This window comes from Rhinichthys klamathensis, unplaced genomic scaffold, assembly GCF_029890125.1.
Source record: "Rhinichthys klamathensis goyatoka isolate OS25496 unplaced genomic scaffold, OSU_Roscu_1.1 h1tg000004l_1, whole genome shotgun sequence".
NCBI lineage: Eukaryota > Metazoa > Chordata > Actinopteri > Cypriniformes > Leuciscidae > Rhinichthys > Rhinichthys klamathensis.
The window spans coordinates 6,859,638-6,882,821 of NW_026606557.1; the positions used below are offsets into that span (position 1 = coordinate 6,859,638).

Consider the following 23,184-nt stretch of genomic DNA (forward strand, 5'->3'; position numbering starts at 1 on the left):
GTTGGTGCCAGACGGGCCGGTCTGAGTATTTCACAATCTGCTCAGTTACTGGGATTTCCACGCACAACGCACAACAGAATTTGGCGTTTACAACTCGTCTTAAGACCGGCGTGCATACTTGGACTTCCAAAAAATACTCTAAATGTTCCGATCCAATCTGACTTGTAATGCTGCCCGAATCATGCACTGTTCCTTCGTTGGCCAGAGGAGAACTGGCCCCCCGACTGAGTCTGGTTTCTCCCAAGGTTTTTTTCTCCATTCTGTCACCTGATGGAGTTTTGGTTCCTTGCCACTGTTGCCTTGGCTTTTGGCTTGCTTAGTTGGGGACATTTAACATTTAATATTCAATAATATTATTGATCTGCCTTACTTAAGGTGGACGTTGACGCAATTTCTTTTAGAAACAAACTGTGTTATATTGTTATATTGTTTTTGTTATATTGTTTTCATGTTATCACTGTGAAGCGCTTTGATACAATCTGTATTGTAAAAAGCGCTATATAAATAAAGGTGACTTGACTTGACTTGACAACCATTTCTAGGGTTTACAAAGAATGGTGTGAAAAGGGAAAAACATCCAGTACGCGGCAGTCCTGTGGGCGGAAATGCCTTGTTGATGCTAGAGGTCAGAGGAGGGCCGACTGATTCAAGCTGATAGAAGAGCAACTTTGACTGAAATAACCACTCGTTACAACCGAGGTATGCAGCAAAGCATTTGTGAAGCCACAACACGCACAACCTTGAGGCGGATGGGCTACAACAGCAGAAGACCCCACCGGGTACCACTCATCTCCACTACAAATAGGAAAAAGAGGCTACAATTTGCAAGAGCTCACCAAAATTGGACAGTTGAAGACTGGAAAAATGTTGCCTGGTCTGATGAGTCTCGATTTCTGTTGAGACATTCAGATGGTAGAGTCAGAATTTGGCGTAAACAGAATGAGAACATGGATCCATCATGCCTTGTTACCACTGTGCAGGCTGGTGGTGGTGGTGTAATGGTGTGGGGGATGTTTTCTTGGCACACTTTAGGCCCCTTAGTGCCAATTGGGCATCGTTTAAATGCCACGCCCTACCTGAGCATTGTTTCTGACCATGTCCATCCCTTTATGGCCACCATGTACCCATCCTCTGATGGCTACTTCCAGCAGGATAATGCACCATGTCACAAAGCTCGAATCATTTCAAATTGGTTTCTTGAACATGACAATGAGTTCACTGTACTAAAATGGCCCCCATAGTCACCAGATCTCAACCCAATAGAGCATATTTGGGATGTGGTGGAACGGGAGCTTCGTGCCCTGGATGTGCATCCCACAAATCTCCATCAACTGCAAGATGCTATCCTATCAATATGGGCCAACATTTCTAAAGAATGCTTTCAGCACCTTGTTGAATCAATGTCACGTAGAATTAAGGCAGTTCTGAAGGCGAAAGGGGGTCAAACACAGTATTAGTATGGTGTTCCTGATAATCCTTTAGGTGAGTGTATATATATATATACACATACATTTTCAGTCCAATGTTACATAACAAAGAGAAATAAACTATTATTATTCTTTTAAATTACTTAAGTAATACTGGATTTAGAGGGTGAAAAAGCAGCAGACAAAAGGGTAACTATGGCAAATATACCAGGGCAGTACATAAGGCACTTGAACACCTGTAAAAGCATGTGACTTCAAAATACATTAAAATGTCTCAAAAAGAGTAGAAAATAATCAGATGGCTTCCAGACTCACTGGATGGTCAGATTCAACAGTGGCACAGGAATAATTATTTCATAATATCTCAGAAAGCAGTGATAAAGGAGCAGTCAGTAACTTCAAAAGGATATCTATCTTCAAAACTTTTTTATACTTAAACAGTAGAAAAAAAGGATGGAAAAATACTATCAGGCTGTGATGATACTGTAGAGATGAGATTAGGTATGAACCCAGGTGCGGGAGCTTTACTCAAAGAGTGCAGGACAACTGGGCAAACAGGATACAGTCTTTGGAATAGTTCATAAGTTTAACAAACGCATGTCCAGGAGATTCTCAAAAGTTTTTCAGCATCATCTTCAGTGTCACATGATCCTTCAGAAATCATTCTAATATGATGATTTGCTGCTCAGGAAACATGTATGATTATTATCAATGTTGGAAATAGTTCACATTCGTGTGGAAACCGTCATACATTTTATTTTTCTTTGATGAAAGTTCAAAAGAACAGCATTTATTTGAAATATAATCTTTTGTTACATTATAAATGTCTTTACTGTCACTTTTGATCAATTTAATGCAACCTAATCCGTTTGTGTTGGATTACATGAATGATTTGTGTTGCATTAACTTAAACTGGGCGGTGCTTGTTAGTTCCCAGCATCCTTTGCATTTGGCTGAATTAAGAGAGAATAAATGTTTAAATTAAGTGTTATTTTATGTGTTTTTGAGAAAATGAGAAAAGGGGAAGACTTGATAGTGTGTAATTGTGTTTAATGTTCAATTACAATGCAATTATTAGAACCATTTAAATTACAGTGGGTTACCATTGTGGAGAAGAGTGGAGCATTTGGTTAGGTTGAAAACTGATTCATTTATTATTCACAACAAAGGCTTTGAATGATGAAGCATGTAAATCTTAAATTAGAGCTAACAGTAGTTAATGCTTAGTTATAATATAGAAATGTATTAATGTGACATTAAAATATCTTGTATTGGATGAATGACTATTATGAATTTGAATATCTGACATATCAAGGAGCCTTTTTAAATTCACTGACAATATTAAATTAAGCTGTGCCCAACCATAGTAAATAAGTTGAATCAACCTTAATACATTGAGTTGACCCAACGTAAGTACATTAAATTGGAATAACAGAATTGCATAATGCTGAAATAAAGCAAGTTAATCATGTGGAAATCCTTTCCATGATTTTTTTATGTTCATTCAAAGAGTTATTTTTTTAGTGTAAATAAAAGTATTAATTTCTTTCCCAACATTTTTTTTTTTATAAATTCTTACTAACCGCAAGCTTTTGAATGGTTGTGTATAATGCTACAAAAAGTTTCTATTTCTATTTCAGATAAATTTAGTTATTTTGAACTTTCTATTCATCAAAGTAAAAAAGAAAAGAAAAAGATTGAACACAACTGTTTTCAACATTGATGATAATCATAAATGTTTGTTGAGCATCAAACATCATCACATGATCCTCCAGAAATCATTCTAATATGAAGACGTGAGTAATGATGGTGAAAATTCAGCTTTAATCACAGAAATAAATTATATTTTATTGTATTATTATTTTAAATTGTAATACTATTTCATAATATTAATGTTTTTATTGTATTTTGGATCAAAAAAATGCAGGCTGGGTGAGCAAAAGATACTTTTGAACAGTAGGCTACGTCCAACAGAATGATTCTGGCTTTATTTACCATGTATTTACTCTAAAAACAACTGGATGATTGTTGTGACACTGTGACAATAATGTTTGTTTAATAAAACTTGATTAAATGCATGAAACTAGTTTAATAGATACAAACATATTTGTGACAAAACAGGCTGTCAGTCTGTGTGTTGGCGGGGATTTTTCAACGATTTCAGTATAGCCTACCTACGATTTCCACATGACGTCCAGTAGGTGGCGGGAAAGGACTGTTATGAGTGAGTAAGTCAGTCAGCACAGACTATTCAACCATTTCAGTGAAAAAGGCTGTTTTATTCAGGAACAAACAATGCTATGGCTATCAATGTCAATTATTGCTATTTCAAGAGTGAATCCCGCATAAACGCGGATACGTAGTTCCCCAAACTTTGCAGCGTGTACGTGGCCATTGGTCCAAGGAAAAACAAGTTTTATACAAATTCTGAATCGACAACGAAAGCTCCCTTTATAATTAGCCTACTAAAAAGCTGTAGCCTACTCATCTTCATCGAGATCTCTGGCGCTCTCGTAGAACCGGCCCGGGACTATTAATAATGAAAAATTAGTAGCTAAATTAAGCCTAAATGTTTCCAATTTATGTAAGGTAAACAAAATCATATTTGCCATAATATATATATTTTAATTTATATATATATATAAATTTATTTATTTATTCAAATCATATTTATTAATGTAAAGTTTCACATGTAATGTTTCACATGTAGGCATCAGAAGTTTAAAAATCAACCAGGAGATGGGAAAAATGTCGAAATGGTTCTGCAAAAGCCTTTAGACCGTGAAAAACAGCATGATGTAATATTAGTGCTCACAGCTGTTGATGGAGGAGATCCTCAGTTGTCTGGCAGTATAGAGATTCACATTACTGTTTTAGACGTAAACGACAATGCTCCTGTTTTCTCGCAGTCAGTGTATAAAGCGTCTGTAACCGAGAATGCGCCAAAAGACACTATTGTGTCAACAGTGAGCGCAACTGACGCCGATGAGGGTATAAATAGTAAGATAGAGTATTCCATTACTAACATGCAAGATAATGTGCGTCAGTTATTTGACATAAATAAAGATAACGGGCAGGTTACCGTGGTCGGAATAATAGATTTTGAAAAAGCTCGCAATTATGAGATACGCGTTCAGGCAAGTGATCACGGTGGTCTGACTGATTCCTGTAAAATCATAGTTGATGTCATTGATATCAATGATAATACGCCAGTGATCAATATTATGTCCAAAACAAACGTTATAGCATGCTTCTTCTACAATTTTCCTTCTTTCTTTAAAACACAAGGCTTCTTTTTACAAAAAATTAAAGAAAAAAAATGCTTCTTTTTACTGTAATCAATAGCCTACATTTGATATAGCCCACTTTAATAAAAGGATGCTAAAAAAAACCCACTAGAGGGAGCAATTCGACAAACAAACACTCACTCACTCAAAGTAAGCAGGTGGATACACACTTCAACAATTCGAAAACAATAAACATGAGCAATAACTGCAAGTTAATTTTGACCACCCATAAAATATTCCTACTATCTTACAGATATCACAACTACTCCCTGAGAAAGTATACTTGTTTTGTTATAGCCTATGCTTTGAAAACAGCTTCAAAGTTCATGCTTGAGGTATTCATGTGTAAATAGTCTTTTAAGTTAATAACCACAAGAATCAAAACAATCTGGAGGGAACTTATGAATGTTAAAATGCTAATTATCTCTCGGAGGTCCTCCATCTGTTTCCTTTAAAGCACAATGCTTCTCTTTGCCGATCTACTTTCTCTTCTATTGTCAACATTTGAAGTGGGTCAAAAAAGTTAATCAAAGTTGTCCTAAGACAAGAACGGGTATTGTTCAAAATTAATGAATAAAATGAATAGGGGGAGAGACCGGGTATGGTTGTAACACTTTTTGCTTCAGTAACTATAACTCACTGAATTTTGTAGCTAGAGTTCTCAAACTTTTATACAAAGTAGCCTACCCACATGTGTTCACTAGAAATCAATCCAATGCAATCCTCTACAAGAATATCACAGACCTTGTGAGGTGGTGTCAAATACATGAAGTACCTTCGTTACAACCTACCCCAATACTGGGGTAGGTTGCAACACATGCTGGGGTAAGTTGTAACAATTACACAAAAGAAGCAAAAATGGATGCCACACTATAAGATATGCTTCAAAAACAGGTTTATTGACATAAAAGAACAATGTCTCAATCCCTCTCTGGAACAGACTGTCTGATTAACTAGTGTGTGTGTGTGTGTGTATGTAAATGTGTCTACTTGAACAAACTTACTTAACAGTATACTTGATAAACAAACTACAATTTCTAACAAAAAAAAAACATATCTATCTCTGTGTGTGTGTGCGTCTTCTTGTCTTTTTTTTCCCACTGCCTAGGCATTCTATAAAAATATTAAAATCAATCAGTTGTATGATAGGGGATGGTTGTAACACTTTTTCAAGAAGTGTTACTTACAACCCACCCCACCCCTGTCAGTCACTGTTTAGCTAGCTGCTAGCTGTATTATAGCATACTAGTTTGAAATTAGCAGGGGGAAACTGCATCACATTTTGCCCAAGAAACTACATTTTAATCTAATATAAGTCAATCTTATTTATCTCCAATAGTTTAGATACTAGACAAAAAATAGTCTTGGTCAAAAAATTTACTTTCTTACCTCAAAATCAGTTTTTTCTCGATAAGTTCAGATTGAATCAGTTTTCAGACTTGACAACCATGCGTTGTCAGGGAGACAGTAGGTAAACATTGAAAATTGGAAATGATCAACTCACACCGAGTAACCGGATTATTCACCACACCGGTCTCCCCAATAGTAGACTGTATATCACACTAATCATACTTCCCCTTTTCGCCTAACATTCTAACACTTTGAACAAAATGTAGCTACTAAAACGTTCTGTTCTTTGAGTATTGTGTCCATGGAAACTTCTGAAGAACTGACCATGACAAAATCAAAAATATACTGTCTGTATGTCATGGTATATCATCAACTGCCAGTGCCAGTAACACATAGGGTAAGAAGGTGGGGGCTTGCTTTTACAAATTGAACCAATCATATTGATAGAAGGTGGTGACATGTTAGTCACGATGATCTTTTTTGTTGTGTCTGTCTCAAACTGTTGTATAGCTTTTGCGTGTGGGATTCTCTCTGAAACTTGTCTGAGATCCCATAATAAAACCACCAATTATATCACCTCATTTTTGTTTAGAGAAAATGAAGAGTCAAGAGTGTACAATTTTATATTGTATTAAATTATAAATTGAAAATAGAAGGTGTTTGAATCAGTGATTCAATTTGCCCGCTCTGTATGCTATTGCTAAATCACTGACATTATTCAATATGCTGACAGTTTTTACTAATTTGTATTTATGACATGCAGTTCCATTGATTTTAGGGTTGGCTCAACTTACCCCATTCCCATGTGGTGGATGATTAGAAAAAATTAGAAAATTAAATCAAATTAGAAATGGGATGAAGGTCTACAACCTTCTGGATGTGATTGGGACGCATCAAACTCTCTCATTTCCGGTCATTAATTACTCATCATCATGTTGTTCCAAACCCATAAAACTTTTGTTCATCTTCGGAGCACAAATGAAGATCTTTTTAATGAAATCTGAGAGCTTTCTGTCCCTCCATTGTCAGCCTCAACTACTTTCAAGCCCCAGAAAGATAGTAAAGACACCATTACAGAATCCATGTAACTCCAGTGGTTTAACCTTAATTTTATGAGTCATTTGTTAGCGCAAAAAAACCCATAATTTACCACTTTATTTACAAAATCTCCATCGCTTGTTCACGAGAGCATGGCGCATGTGTGTTGTGTTGACGCGAGAGCAGACGTCTTTGCATGAATGGGCGTAGGAGATTCATATTTTGTAATTAAAGTATTTTTTGCGGAAATGCACGTGTCGGTTCATAAAAGCGAGGTTAAACCACTGGAGTCACATGGATTACTTCAATGATGTCTTTACTCTCTTTCAGGGGCTTGAAAGTGGTAGTTGCGAAGACTGTCAATGGATTAATTCATTAATAACATCATAATGAAAGATATTCGATTATATAGGCCTATTCAAAATAATGTCCAATTTTTGTTTCCTCAGATCTTCCCCCTCAAATTTTGAATCTAAGGTTTCATATGTGACTTTGAAAGGAGTAATTTCTAAGTAAAAGTCTAAATATCAACTCCTCTGCACCTGGCATGATACATACAAGTTCAATGAGCCAATTTTATAAAAAAAAAAAACATGCAGGCTCGGGTGTTAAAGAGCATTCAATGAAACATGCTTGTGAATGTAATGAAATGTACTCTTTAGTATTGTATTCACAGTCTTTTTTATATATTTTTTATTATTGGATGAGTAAATATCTGCAAAAACATTAAAATGTCAGAGCAAACCCAATGTGTCATGGAACATACAAATGCTCTGTTAAAATTACCTTACACAAAATATTAATAATGCTAACTATAGATTTTACACATGCTGTATGTAGGTTTGACTCTCATATTTAACAAATCATAACCCCTGAAATGAGAGTCCCCTAAAAGGTAACATATACAGTAGATCTAAAATGGAACAGAGCTAGAGCTAGATTTTGATCTGCCACGTTCAGAAAGTCCTGAGCGTATCTAGATGTCTTCGGTTCGTTCTCAAGGTCTCTGGGCTTAAACACCTGTAAAACACACACAACAATGGTGAATGACAGGTTAGCAGAATAAAAAAATGCTCCTGAACATTTAGAGATACAGAAACAAACATTTGAAAACTCATTTACAGTATGTGGATCTGTCAAAACAAGACATAAGAACTGTTGGAGACAAACAGGAGGATCTTAAAATCACATTTTTACATTTTTAAATCTCCCAAAACTATGAGAGAAAAAAAGCAACATATGATGGCAGAGCTTTCAGCTTATAGATTCCCCTATCCTAGAGAGAGTGAAGTGCTACTAAGTGCTAATGTTGATTTCTGTAATAAACATTTTGCAAAAGAAAACCTCAAAAAGGTTAATTATAGATAAAGTAAGAGAGAAGCACACCTGTTCACTGGTCATTTTCCACAGCTGTAGGCAAAGGCAAACACGCATTTCAAATCAAACACGCATTTCAAATCAAATCATTTCATTTAGCGCTTATCTTAGGGCCATCTACTGTTTTAGAAGAGGAAGTTGCTCAACTGCATTTGTGAGAAAATCTGCCTGGTCACATATGTGAGAAAATTGAGCCGAGAGATCTCATAAAAAGTCAAGTGTCTGACAGATATGCATTTGTACTAGATCTGGTATTTGTTCAAAGGTTAAATGCAATTTTTAGGATGGTTTGCATTTATTTGTGAAATATTATCTAGACTCTATTTATATTTGCAAAACACAATGCATATGTGTTAGGCTACTCCACTGCATTTTCGCTCAAATTGACCTTTGTACTTGCACATTGCTTTCTGTTTGTTTGCGAGTCGAGTTTTCCTTTGCAAAGCAGATCGAGTTTGTTTGCACAATGCTGGATTTGTTTGTTTAATTATGGCACAAAATTAACTCCATAGTTTTCTCCCCTCCTGCTTACACTTGAGCAGATGAAATGACTGAGGTGAGGGGGGCATGTGAAATTGTTAAAGGGATACTCCACCGTTTTTTCATATTAAACTATGTTATTCTCTTATCTAAGACGAGTTGATACATACCTCTCTCGTCTCAGTGCGTGCACTGAATCGCTCTGTCGAGCGGAGAACTTTGAGAGCAGTTAGCTTAGCCCCATTCATTGTATATGGGCCAAACAGAGATGAAGTTAGAAGCGACCAAACACATCCACGTTTTCTCTATTTAAATATAGTTACACGAGTAGTTACACGACCAAGTATGGTGACACTAAATAAAATGTGGCGCTTTTTATAAGCGGGTAAAATGGATAACTATAATGTATGGCGGAATAGCACTTATTGGGAGCACTTCCTCTCCCCCTCTCCCTCTCCCTGTCATTTCCGTCAATAGAACCAACGTGACCTGCACGCCTGCAGTAGTAGTAGTTTTTGTGCAGAGTTGACGAAGTATCAGGGAGAGGGAGAGGGGGGAGAGGACTTTTCACGAGTGAAGATATTACAGCGCAGAGTCGAAGTGCTCCCAATAAGTGCTATTCCGCCATACATTATAGTTATCCATTTTACCCGCTTATAAAAAGCGCCACATTTTATTTAGTGTCACCATACTTGGTCGTGTAACTACTCGTGTAACTATATTTAAATAGAGAAAACGTGGATGTGTTTGGTCGCTTCTAACTTCATCTCTGTTTGGCCCATATACAATGAATGGGGCTAAGCTAACTGCTCTCAAAGTTCTCCGCTCGACAGAGCGATTCAGTGCACGCACTGAGACGAGAGAGGTATGTATCAACTCGTCTTAGATAAGAGAATAACATAGTTTAATATGAAAAAACGGTGGAGTATCCCTTTAAGGGGGCTTAACTTTATACCATCAATGAGAACTCGCTTTGGAACAACAGATTTTTAAATGCAGCGCTCCCTAAAACACTCCACAGGTAACCAGAAACTGACTAGCAAAGTTTAAACAGCGTAATAAAAAGATAAGCCGGCGTCATTTATCATGCATATATTTACTTAAAGTACTTTAGTTTAAAATATTCTATTATTTTTCAATGAGACCGAACGCTTCCCCTTAATGTTTCCATGGCGACGCCTCATATTTGTCACGTGACACACCGCAGCCACAATAACACTGTCTGACAGATGTATCGCTTTTATTTAGTTTTTCCTTTTTTATTCAAAATATTCACAAACTGGCTTACCATGTCATCAACTATCTGATATTCCGATTCTCACAAATGTTTAAAACCCTTTATAAATGATCTTGATCTTGATCTATAACATGAGACCATGTTTCTTTGCGCCGCAGTTCAGAGAGTCCTGTCAGTCATCAGTTTCTCCCGAAATGCATGTAAGAAATTGGCCGGTGAACTGTGAGAAGAATAGAGTAAACTTTATAGTTACTTCCACTATGTTTGTCTGATATGAATAACACACGTCGGAAAATTATATTTGAATAGATTGTTATTGCTGCTTCCACAGACATCATTGTGTATTTTACAAACTCCAAATGTATTGTTTTACTAGTGCTTATGTGTATCTGAGTATCTGAAACCTAAAATAAACATTATGAGGTTGAAAACACTGCATAGTCGTGATATATGACAGCGCTGAGCTGTTCATCTCTGGCTCAGCGCCAACCAACGCGCAAAAGCACAGTTTGAATCTGGCAGTTAGCCCATGTGACGCCACTGAACATTCTAAATCCCATATGTGGGAACGTACTCTCAAGGGGCACCGAAAATAAAAATCCCATATATGGGACCATACCGCTCAAAAGGTTAAACATTTCATTTGTATAACCATGAATACAAAAATTAAACTGAGGGGGCACAAATCAAATCTGAGGGGGGAATGCCCCCTTTTGGCCCCTCGTGGCGCCGGGCCTGGGTGAGGAGATATACACACTGTAAATTGATGAGATGATTTATGATGAGTTGATATCGTTTTCTAATATGCTCCCGTTCATACAGATTTTTGTTGAAGCTTTTAGGGTGTGATCTCTGACCAAGTTTTTTTATGACAAGTTTTACATATTAAATGCTCATTGATGCTGTGTTTCAGGTGAGGTGCGTTTGAATGAGAAATGCCTTCAAAGAAAGGATCTCACAAAACTACTGTATACCACCAGAGAGGAATCATCAGATGCTACACGTCATCATTTGGACTGTATACTTTGTTACTGCTTTTTGACATTTTCTGTTCAATTATGCAATTACTGCATATTTCACTATAGAGTCGTCATTCTTTGCAGTATGTGGGCTGAGGGAAATGGGGTTCTGTGGAGCAGAGCTGGGCCAGATAAAATTGGCTATGTGGGCTGTGGTGGCGAAATACTATTGGGTAAATTGGCAATGTGCGATGTCGCACAGACCAAAACAAAAACAGGAACACACATTTCAAATAACTGTATGTAGCATTGTTTTACAGAGAAAAGAGTATGAGAACACAGCATGTTTCCTAAATATCTGCAAATTTACTACAGTCAAAAACTTACATACAGCACCTTTAAATTACCAGTGAATCACCACTGATCACATGCATGGCGTAAAAATGCACATCTATGTAAACTCATAAAGCATGTTAAAAGTCACCCAGGACTGATAATCTATAGCAGTGCAATACAAAGTGATCATGACCTTTTCTCTTGCAACAGAGAGAGGCTCTGAAAGGACAGGAATTCCTGTTCTTGCTTGGCTTCCTGTTGGGGTTCTATTTACAAGATCTCACGTCAGCAGGAACTTCTCTCGCTGCTTTCATGCATGCATGTGATTAAAAAAAATGCATTACCCTATAAAGCCTACTGTATCATATTTGATATGCACATTTCTACAGCCTCTAAATTATTAACGTGATCAAAACTGCTGAAAAACCTGTCGCACACAATGTCACTACATGCCTTGTTGTCTGATTGTTTATACCTTTTTATCAAAGTACATTAAAATATAATTCTAAACTGTTAGATCTACTGGACTAAAGCAACTAAAAGTTTTTTTTTTTTTAGAAGTATGTTAAAAAGATTTTTTTATTTTGTAATATAACCGTTTCATGTCTTTTCTTTTATACACTTCCAAAAGTTTTACATATAAATATATACTATAGTTCTTAAGTGGGTCATAAAAAAGCATAAATGTTCATTTATGTGTCCACAAACATTCAGTTTGCACATAAGTATATGTTTTTAAATTAAATTATTTCTATAATAAGTACTCTTTTTACACAAGGGTTGTGTGCTATCAAAAAAAAAAAAAAAGAAATGTGTGGAATGTTGTATTAGGAGTATCTGTTAGTACGATAAGGGGATTAACTCGGTGAATGGTACTACGATGCTACACTTTCAGAACAAAAAAAAAAATGTGCAAAGAATTGTATTCAGGGCACTAGAAGCTTAGGGCAGTATTCAATGGTACATATTTGCACCTTATTTAGACCAGCATGCATTGCAGCATGTTTGTTATTTAGTTATTTAAGTTTTACATACAGTTAAAATGAAGTGAACCCTAAAATATTTGCCTCAGTGTCTGAGAAATGTGGTTTGTGGAAATGTGGAAATTTCTAATGTGGTTTGATTGCTCTCACCTTTTGATTTGTGTTTGATGACAAACTGTTTGCTCCTTTTCCCCAGGATATTAGACGCAGTGCATGTATACACCCCTGGGCCCAAAGATGCAGCTGTCAAAACAGGCTGGTTATCAGCCTTTTCCTGAAGGTTTGATGAAGTCCAGATATACACAGGAGGCGGGTTACCCTCCGCAGTACAATCCAGTACCATTTCACTATCTTCACTGATTTCCAGTATCTCTTCCTCTGGACTGCGGAAGTCAGGCGGGTCTGATAAAAAAAAAAAAAAAATGTAGCATGCATTCAAAAAAGCACGTTCACATTGATAGCTATTAACATCTAAATAAAATCAAATGTTTGAACTATTGGGTGTTGGTGCTTTTATTCACTTACATTGAACAGCAATGTTGAGAACTTCAGACTGAACTGTTGGAGGAGGTCGAGGTCCTTCTGCTCCCAGTTCCAGCTCTGCTTCACACCTGTACTGAGCTCCATCATCAGCTCTGTTTGGGACAATCAGCAAGGTGGAGGACACCTGGACTGGCGTCGCAGGGGATAACTCTGAGAACGAGTGGTTGTAAACCTCGGTTTGTCCTCTGTACCATCTTAAAACAAGGTACTGAACAGGTGCGACGTTCTGCACCTCACACTGTAGCTGGTACTCTCTTCCCACCACCACTGGACTGCTGTGATTCACTAAACTTATGGACACGCTGTCTGGTTTCTCTGTGTGAAGACAATTGGCAATTTAATCAATGGTATTTAATGAGGATATTCAAACAAGCATATTAATTTAGACCAGTTAAATTTCAAGTGGTCTTGTTTTGTATGCTGGTCTGTTTCTGGCACGAGCTGTTATTCTTGTTTAATCATGATAAAAACCACTTAGTAACCAAAAGTAAAGGAATAGTTCACTCCCAAAATGAAAACTGTGTCATCATACTCACTCTCATTATTGACTGATAATATTTTTCTCCGCCAGAGCTCTCGAAATCTGAGTTCTGCTCATATTCTCTTAAAAATGCTACCACACAGGCTCATTGGAAAACTTTTTACTAAGGTTGTACGTTTCAAGGCAGTTCAGAAATGAATGGTGGGTGGTGCTAATGCTCTATCGCGTTTGAAATTAACGTACACGTTACACATAAACCTAATTGATAGTGTTAAAACATGTAAGATAAAAACGCATTTTCTAAAACAGCCTTTTAGCTTGCTTCTAAGTTTTTATCTTGACTCGTACCTGAGCGCTTCACGTCGCAAATATTGTGTAATGCTGTACCATTTGAGCTACCGAGCAATTTGCTACATCGGAAAATCCGTACAAATGAGTCTCTCTCTCTCTCTCTCTCTCTCTCTCTCTCTCTCTCTCTCTCTAACTGCGCTCATAGCTCTAAAATAACGTTTTGAAATTAGCAATGGAGGCTTGGTTAGATGTGTAAGAAATTAGTCGTACACACAAGAGCTTTTTAAGGACAAATACATCATCTGAACATTGTTTTGAGGTGAGTTACCTGTAGTACAAGCAGGATAATTGACTCGATAATCGACTGGGCCATTGAATTATTGAAAGATAATCTGCTTCGCGTTATGACCGCATTACCACCTTCGGTGTGCATTATTTTCTAATAATTCAATCGTCAATTATTCCTTGTATAATCTGGCCCATAATTTGTGTGAAAAGGTTGTTGTTATTTTTTTTGACTGCCATTTATGTTTGTTACATTCCGGTCTTGTTTCCCCGGTTTTGTGTTACTTGATGTTGAGTTGATGTGTTTTCTGTTTGTTTCGCTGTTCATGTGTTTAGTTCCCTGTTAGCTTTGTACCCTTGTTTGCCACCATAGCAACCCTACTCATCACCTTCATCTGTCCCTTGTCAGCCCCTCATTATCTCATGTAGCCTATTTAAAGTGTTTTCCGTGTTCTTTGTCAGGTCTTGTCCGGTGTTGGCTGTTTTGTTGTTGTGCTCAGTTTTGTTCTTCGTTACTCTGAGATTTCAGTTCTGCTCCTGATGTTCTGTAGCCTGGGAAAACCCAGACAACTTCCGGCAAATTTAGATTTGCTCTGAAAGATAGTCTGGCAAAGAGCTCATTCAAGCCCATTTCCAATCCGTCGAAATCGAGGCACCAATCAGAAACGTTGGGGCGGGCTTTACACGATGACGACAGCGCTGGGATTTTGAAGCAGATTTTGTAGCTTACATTACAGAGATGGATGCCGCCGTCGAACATCACTCGTTCGAATCAGCTATCGCGTCTGTTTTAAGCGATTTGAACGTTTCCTTTTTGTTAAAAACCGAGCAAAGAACAACACTCGGAGATGTTTCTCCGCCGCTCTGCATACGTCATCTCCTTCATCGCTCTGATTGGGTTTAGGTCTATCCGCGACGTCCGTTGGTGACGCCCCTCTGGAAATGATTTGTCTGACGCTTTGCCAGACCATAACTCAGTTACAACTGAGAATGGTCTGGTTTTAACCAGGCTAGATGTTCTGTGTTTCACTAATAGTTTAAGCCTTATTTTTTTGTAAATAATTAACACTGTATTTGGATCCAGCTTTCCCCTTTCTGAGTCAGCTCAGCATTACAATGTTAATTCCAGCTGTAAACGGCAGTAAATTGTACGTATAGTTATATTTTTGCAATATTGTACACAGGCATGTTTATCCAATGAGGTTGCATATACATATGCTAGGTTTAATGTAATTACGGAACAATTACTTACATTTCAGATGGTGATTTTAAATACTGTACTTACTGTATAGAACCAGGTTAAGTTTTTCCTCACACTGCCTGGGTGCAGTGAAAAAAACACCATAGCAGATTGGCTCCTCAATCCAGTCAGTCAAGCTGTCCACCCGCCACTGAACGCTGAGGTCACGCTGAGTGTGTGATGCGGCAATGACTGATTCCCATCCCAGCACACGTACTGGACGAGAGGCCACACAGCTGACCGACACCGCATCCCCAAATTTCACCACTACTCTGGAGGGAGAGATCTCTAGGGAGCAACTGTCACCTGACACTGAAGGAGGTGTGCATCAGAATATCATCAAAATCACATTTATCAGATGAATGCAACTATATGAAGAAGATTTAAACATTTTCTTGCATATTAAAAATAAATTATTGTGCAGCCAACCAGAATGCTATCCAACTGAATGTAAATGTAACTGTAACTCATTATCTTACTAACACATTACATTCAGAAACCACAGTTTATAAAGTATAATATAAAATATTTCTCGAGCAAACTTTACACATGTTGAGAAAAATTCTGTAGGTTTTCATAAGAATTTAGCAACTGTTATGGTACTTGAACAGATATACACTGCATAATAGTTAACCTGAAATACTATAAAACAACTAGCGTTATTTGCACACTGCAACATCTTACCTATTCCGATAATGGACAGACCAAGAAAGCATAAGAGATTGTTTTCCATTTTGATGAAATTGGTGGAAATCTGCTATATTCCGGACACAGAGGCGAGAGGAATTCCGACTCGGTCTTGCTTGGCAACTAAAAACTGAACTGTGAGAGCCAACAAAAGCCTTCCCTTGTACTGAAAGGCCTGAAGGGGGAATTGAAGCAGTGGGCCTCATTAGAATCAGCTCTCCCTCTGCTCACACTTTAATATTTCGCATTCGCCCCCCTGTTTCTTGTAAAGTGTCAGTCTTTATTTATCACATCTGAGAGTAGTGTACTGAAGGCTGAAATGAGATTCATTATTAATGAATCCTTAAATTAGAATGTCTATAGGTTTATAATCGGATTAGCAACTAATTTGTCTTTCAACTAAAAGTTGCCAATTACACTAATATGTTGATTGTTTAGGTGGATCACAACATGCATCATCCACAGACTATATTCAATTTGAAGATTACTCAGTGAATTGTCATTATTTCTATACCTCACAGAGATGTCACCGTTTATGCATTTATGTTGGTCTGAAATCTACTGAGTTCCGGCTAGCTGTCTTAAAATGCTTCGCTGCAGGCAGGTTGCTATGCCAACACTCACTCACAGGAAGCTTTGGCAAACTGAAGTCGCTCAGGTCACTGTGTTATACATCACACAAAAGAGACAAAAAGAAGTCTTCATTTAAAGGTGCCCTAGAATGTTTTTTTTTATTATTTTATAATGTTTCCTGGGTTACCCTTATAATGTTAGTATGTTTTTTAGATAAAAAATAATCATAATTTAGAAATAAATGGCATTTTTCCTAGCCTGCTTTTAGCCTCTGATTTGAACACTCTGTTTGAAGGGGCGTGTCTGCTGTGGGATTCAGTGTAACCGCGGCCACTGCTGTGATTGGCTGACATGCTTGCATATGAAATAGCAACGCATTACATGTGAAACTCTCTCCCGAATACTTTTACTACTGCTATTATACGTTTTTACTATAACAGCTATCGAGATTAACGAATCGTGAGATGTTTTTAAAGTATTTAGATCTATTCCCATCACATAAAATGTTGCCGTGATGAGCATTGAGCAGATGACAGTGTGTTGATCGCGAGAATGAAGATCTTATCATTGCAAAGCAGTTTCTGCACTCTCTCTGCTTTCACCAATGCAAACACGATGATGTAAATACAGTAAGAGCTTCGTTGTGCAGTAACGTGCGTCATTGATTTCATAACGAGTTTGGCAAGTGTCGAGATAAACTCGCGCTGTGTGGAAAGATTGTTCTTTGATCGCTTTCTGTATATAATTTGTTCACAATTTAAATACGATTATTTTCATCCTACTAAAAGAAACGATGTGAAGCTGATATTTTAGTCACTGGCTTGACTTACTGATGCATAAACAGTATTGAACGATTTTGAGAGAAAGATTACCTGTCTGAACTTGAACAATTACACATCAGAAAGTGTTGCTTGGTAGCTCGATCCGAGGCCAGCTCTGTATTGGCCCAAGTTGAGGAAACAGTCGGTGAAATGTTTGAAAATTTCCAGAGAAAATAAAATTAACCCATTGTTTCAGAGGCTCAGATGAAGGAACTAAAAAATACTTTTGTGTTCATGTGTACATCCACACTGAGCAACTGCCATGCTTCGGCTGCGCAGTTCCGCCTGGCATTGAGGGCTGGCATTATGCAAATATTTGGAGGCGTACATATTAATGATCCCGACTATTGCGTCACAGTCGGTATTGTGTGGAGAACCGACCGTTTTTCATAAACGTGAATTAAATGAGAACGCGAAAACAGTCCAGTTTGAGATTCACTCTATGTCATGTCCATGCACTGAACTCTTGTTATTTGACTATACCAAGGTAAATTCAATTTTGAATTATAGGTCACCTTTAAAAAGTACGAGGTTTAGAATTATGTTTAAAGTAATAATTACTTCCTTGGGTGTTAAATGACTCCACAGTGATTTAGAAAGTTTCATAACAATCACATAGCCGCTACAGTAATTCGTTTTTGTTCATGTTCACATCAAACATAAAAAAAATGGTTGGTTGTGGATGGCCAGTAAACAAGTCTCTATATGATATTATGGTCTCTAAGATGGCTCCTCTGTCAGGGTAGGGGTTGAGGGATGAGGCAAGGACTCAGTGATGGGTTTTCTTTTTATTATTAATAAAATAAAACAAAACCAAGACCGACCATCTGTACAAAGCAGGACTGGACACAGTTCACAGTATCAGGCAGGACAGGACTCGAACAGAGAATAAGTAAGAGAGCAAATTAGGAGGGTAATGAGGACAGTTGGGACAAATTAACCAATAATCAGATAACAAGAAGTGTGTTAAAAGCCCCCTGTGGTGGAAATCAAGTTTTTAATGTTGTTTATATGTCTAAATTCATAAGTCAACACCATTGCAGAGTATTTTCTCCTTAAAACTGCAGTGAACCAAAGACAGTCTCAAAAACGCGGTTTGAAATCGCTGGTGTTTTTGACGTCACAAACTACCTTGTAACCAATCAGGTCAACGTGTGATCGTCAACGAGTGGATCTCTAAGCTGGTGTGAGTGAGTGGAGGCAGGGCTAATTTGAATATTCATAAAACCGCGTATACTAAAAGAGTTCGCTGGCCATGTGCTCAAACAAAATATGACACGAACACGTAGCTAATGAGAACACCCACAAGCCGCATGTTCCCACAAATCATAACATGAAAGCACGCAGCCGATGAAAACACGAACCACCACGTGCTACATAGAACACGACAACACAAGAACGCCCGGCAAATGAAAACATAAACCAGGCACTCTACAAAAACGCGCGAGACAAGAGTGAATGAACACTCAAGCCGTGCTCTCAAACAGGGCCGGATTAACCATTAGGGCAACTGGGCACTTGCCCAGGGGCCCACGACATCTAAGGGGCCCTGGGCACCACGGGCGGAGTGGCAATCGGAAGAGTCGGGAGTTTCCCCGGTGGCCCGGTAGTGTTTCGAGGCCACGAGGGCCGGTCTGATAAAATGTATTTTAGAGAACGGAGCGTATATTTGCACTAAGTGCAAACTTTTAGCAAAAAGACGCCTGTCACGGAATAGCTGCAGTGGCACGAGGCTGAATCCAGCTTCTTATTCGCAGCTTCTTATTGACGCTATCCGTTCCACCTTAAATGACGCGAACTTCCGCGTTTGCTGGCTTCTTATTGACGCTCAACTTAGGGACCGTGCGGTTTTCTCTTTTTCGCGTTTTTAAAGGGATTGTGTTACTTTTGGGTCTATATTCCGAATAAAATTATAATAAAAAATGTTTAAAAGCAAATAACACTGATATATCAGCGAAAATGGACTGTACAAATATTAAAGCACATAAATATAATTAGGCTACATTATTCTTTAATTATTGTATGTCATCAGCTCAATTTAGGGACCGTGTGGTTTTTCACTTATTCACACTTATTAGAGACCCTGTTTGTATTGTTTATATTTTTCAGAAAAGAATAATAAAGTATTTTGAAAGGTAAATAAATAATAATAACACATAAATGTCTGTAAAAATATAATTAGGCCTACATTATTCTTTAATTATTGCAAATAACATCATTTGAATGTATTCAATACATGTTTTTTTTTATTTTTTATTATTATTATTACAAATTAGAATTTCACAAGGTAGCCTACTGAGATTATGCTCCAGCTTGGATCCAGCCTCTTATGAAGACTTCAGATGACCCAGCACATTTGAATAGATGAAACCTACCCTTGCAAGGACTCCAGAACATCAAACATGAATGATTATACAAAATGATCTATTTATAATTGCTTTAACATACACATTAATTTTGCTTAGATGCATATATGATATTTGTAAATACTATAATTTGTGGTATCTTATAACTGTACTTTCTGATATCATCTCATTAAATCCTATTGTGGTTTTGTAACATAGAAACCTGCATTTTCTGTAAAGCTGCCTTGAAATTATATGTATTGTGAAAAGGGTTATACAAATGACTGTATGAATTAAATTCAATTGCATTGACTTGAAAGTGCCATTGCATGGTTACTGTACATTAGAAAGATATGGACCCAATGAATCTGACAAAATACAGAAGAGTTATCACATTGTTGGCCTATTTGGTTTTACTGATGTTTTACCCTGTATCTGCTTGAATATAGCCTAATCATGCACAATTTCACGTTTTACTGTATAAAAAGCCATTGCATTGTTGGCTCAATTGGGGGCTCTACATCTTAGCTGTATTTGATGGAATTTTTTAATTTTGCACTTTAGACAGTGCACAATAAGCTGCCTAATGCATTTTCTGCCTGATTCGTGGCGCTGTTTCTCGGCCGCCTCAGAGGGTGTGTTAAATTTGACATTGTCCCATTAGACTAGAGCTCCTACTGTGACGAAATCCACATTTTGAGCAGTTTTTACTGTAGAATTTTATTTTAATGAATTTTTGAATTTTGCACTTTAGACAGTGCACAATAAGCTGCCTAATGCATTTTCTGCCCATTTCGTGGCGCTGTTTCTCGGCCGCCTCAGAGGGTGCGTTAAATTTGACAAAGTCCCATTAGACTAGAGCTCCTACTCTAACGAAATCCAAATTTTGAGCAGTTTTTACTGTAGAATTTTATTTTAATGAATTTTTGAATTTTGCTTTTTACAGTGCACAATAAGCCGCCTAATGCATTTTCTGCCCAATCTGCGGCGCTGTTTCTCGGCTGCCTCAGAGGGTGCGTTAAATTTGACATTGTCCCATTAGACTAGAGCTCCTACTCTGACAAAATCCACATTTTGAGCAGTTTTTACTGTAGATTTTTTTTTTAATGAATTTTTGAATTTTGCACTTTAGACAGTGCACAATAAGCTGCCTAATGCATTTTCTGCCCAATTCGTGGCGCTGTTTCTCGGCCGCCTCAGAGGGTGCGTTAAATTTGACAAAGTCCCATTAGACTAGAGCTCCTACTCTGACGAAATCCACATTTTGAGCAGTTTTTACTGTAGATTTTTTTTTTAATGAATTTTTGAATTTTGCACTTTAGACAGTGCACAATAAGCTGCCTAATGCGTTTTCTGCCCATTTCGTGGCGCTGTTTCTCGGCCGCCTCAGAGGGTGCGTTAAATTTGACATTGTCCCATTAGACTAGAGCTCCTACTCTGACAAAATCCACATTTTGAGCAGTTTTTACTGTAGAATATTTTTTTAATGAATTTTTGAATTTTGCACTTTAGACAGTGCACAATAAGCTGCCTAATGCATTTTCTGCCCAATTCGTGGCGCTGTTTCTCGGCCGCCTCAGAGGGTGCGTTGAATTTGACAAAGTCCCATTAGACTAGAGCTCCTACTCTGACGAAATCCACATTTTGAGCAGTTTTTACTGTAGATTTTTTTTTTAATGAATTTTTTAATTTTGCACTTTAGACAGTGCACAATAAGCTGCCTAATGCATTTTCTGCCCAATTCGTGGCGCTGTTTCTCGGCCGCCTCAGAGGGTGCGTTAAATTTGACAAAGTCCCATTAGACTACAGCTCCTACTCTGACGAAATCCACATTTTGAGCAGTTTTTACTGTAGATTTTTTTTTTAATGAATTTTTTAATTTTGCACTTTAGACAGTGCACAATAAGCTGCCTAATGCATTTTCTGCCCAATTCGTGGCGCTGTTTCTCGGCCGCCTCAGAGGGTGCGTTAAATTTGACAAAGTCCCATTAGACTACAGCTCCTACTCTGACGAAATCCACATTTTGAGCAGTTTTTACTGTAGATTTTTTTTTTAATGAATTTTTTAATTTTGCACTTTAGACAGTGCACAATAAGCTGCCTAATGCATTTTCTGCCCAATTCGTGGCGCTGTTTCTCGGCCGCCTCAGAGGGTGCGTTAAATTTGACAAAGTCCCATTAGACTACAGCTCCTACTCTGACGAAATCCACATTTTGAGCAGTTTTTACTGTAAATGTTTTTTTTAATGAATTTTTTTAATTTTGCACTTTAGACAGTGCACAATAAGCTGCCTAATGCATTTTCTGCCCATTTCGTGGCGCTGTTTCTCGGCCGCCTCAGAGGGTGCGTTAAATTTGACAAAGTCCCATTAGACTAGAGCTCCTACTCTGACGAAATCCACATTTTGAGCAGTTTTTACTGTAGATTTTTTTTTTAATGAATTTTTTTATTTTGCTTTTTACAGTGCACAATAAGCTGCCTAATGCGTTTTCTGCCCATTTCGTGGCGCTGTTTCTCGGCCGCCTCAGAGGGTGCGTTAAATTTGACAAAGTCCCATTAGACTAGAGCTCCTACTCTAACGAAATCCAAATTTTGAGCAGTTTTTACTGTAGAATTTTATTTTTATGAAGTTTTGAATTTTCCACTTTAGACAGAGCAAAATAAGCTGCCTAATGCATTTTCTGCCCATTTCGTGGCGCTGTTTCTCGGCCGTCTCAGAGGGTGAGTTAAATTTGACAAAGTCCCAAAAGAGTAGAGCTACTACTCTAACGAAATCCAAATTTTGAAAAGTTTTTACTGTAGAATTTTATTTTAATGAATTTTTGAATTTTGCTTTTTACAGTGCACAATAAGCCGCCTAATGCATTTTCTGCCCAATCTGCGGCGCTGTTTCTCGGCTGCCTCAGAGGGTGCGTTAAATTTGATATTGTCCTATTAGACTAGAGCTCCTACTCTGACGAAATCCACATTTTGAGCAGTTTTTACTGTCGAAATTTTTTTTAATGAATTTTTTAATTTTGCACTTAAGACAGTGCACAATAAGCTGCCTAATGCATTTTCTGCCCAATTCGTGGCGCTGTTTCTCGGCCGCCTCAGAGGGTGCGTTAAATTTGACAAAGTCCCATTAGAGTAGAGCTACTACTCTAACGAAATCCAAATTTTGAGCAGTTTTTACTGTAGAATTTTTATTTTAATTAATTTTTGAATTTTGCTTTTTACAGTGCACAATAAGCCGCCTAATGTATTTTCTGCCCAATCTGCGGCGCTGTTTCTCGGCTGCCTCAGAGGGTGCGTTAAATTTGATATTGTCCTGTTAGACTAGAGCTCCTACTCTGACGAAATCCACATTTTGAGCAGTTTTTACTGTCGAATTTTTTTTTAATGAATTTTTTAATTTTGCTCTTAAGACAGTGCACAATAAGCTGCCTAATGCATTTTCTGCC

General features: G+C 37.6%; 1 protein-coding gene across 3 annotated transcripts in view; it reads right to left on the minus strand.

The window, feature by feature from the left end:
• Nucleotides 1-7,769: 7,769 nt before the first annotated feature.
• The window catches only part of LOC130086653 (hemicentin-1-like), a 52,719-nt gene continuing 37,304 nt past the window's right edge, over nucleotides 7,770-23,184 (minus strand). For 2 of the 3 annotated variants that reach the window (XM_056252753.1, XM_056252768.1), the window contains 4 exons: nucleotides 15,360-15,626; nucleotides 13,000-13,332; nucleotides 12,625-12,876; nucleotides 7,771-8,122 (listed from right to left, as the gene is read on the minus strand). In XM_056252753.1, the coding sequence (XP_056108728.1) occupies nucleotides 8,115-8,122; nucleotides 12,625-12,876; nucleotides 13,000-13,332; nucleotides 15,360-15,626 (860 nt within the window). In that variant the 3' untranslated portion in view covers nucleotides 7,771-8,114. Of the gene's footprint in view, nucleotides 8,123-12,624; nucleotides 12,877-12,999; nucleotides 13,333-15,359; nucleotides 15,627-23,184 lie in introns of all 3 variants that reach the window. The other variant, XM_056252778.1, reaches the window with a different exon arrangement.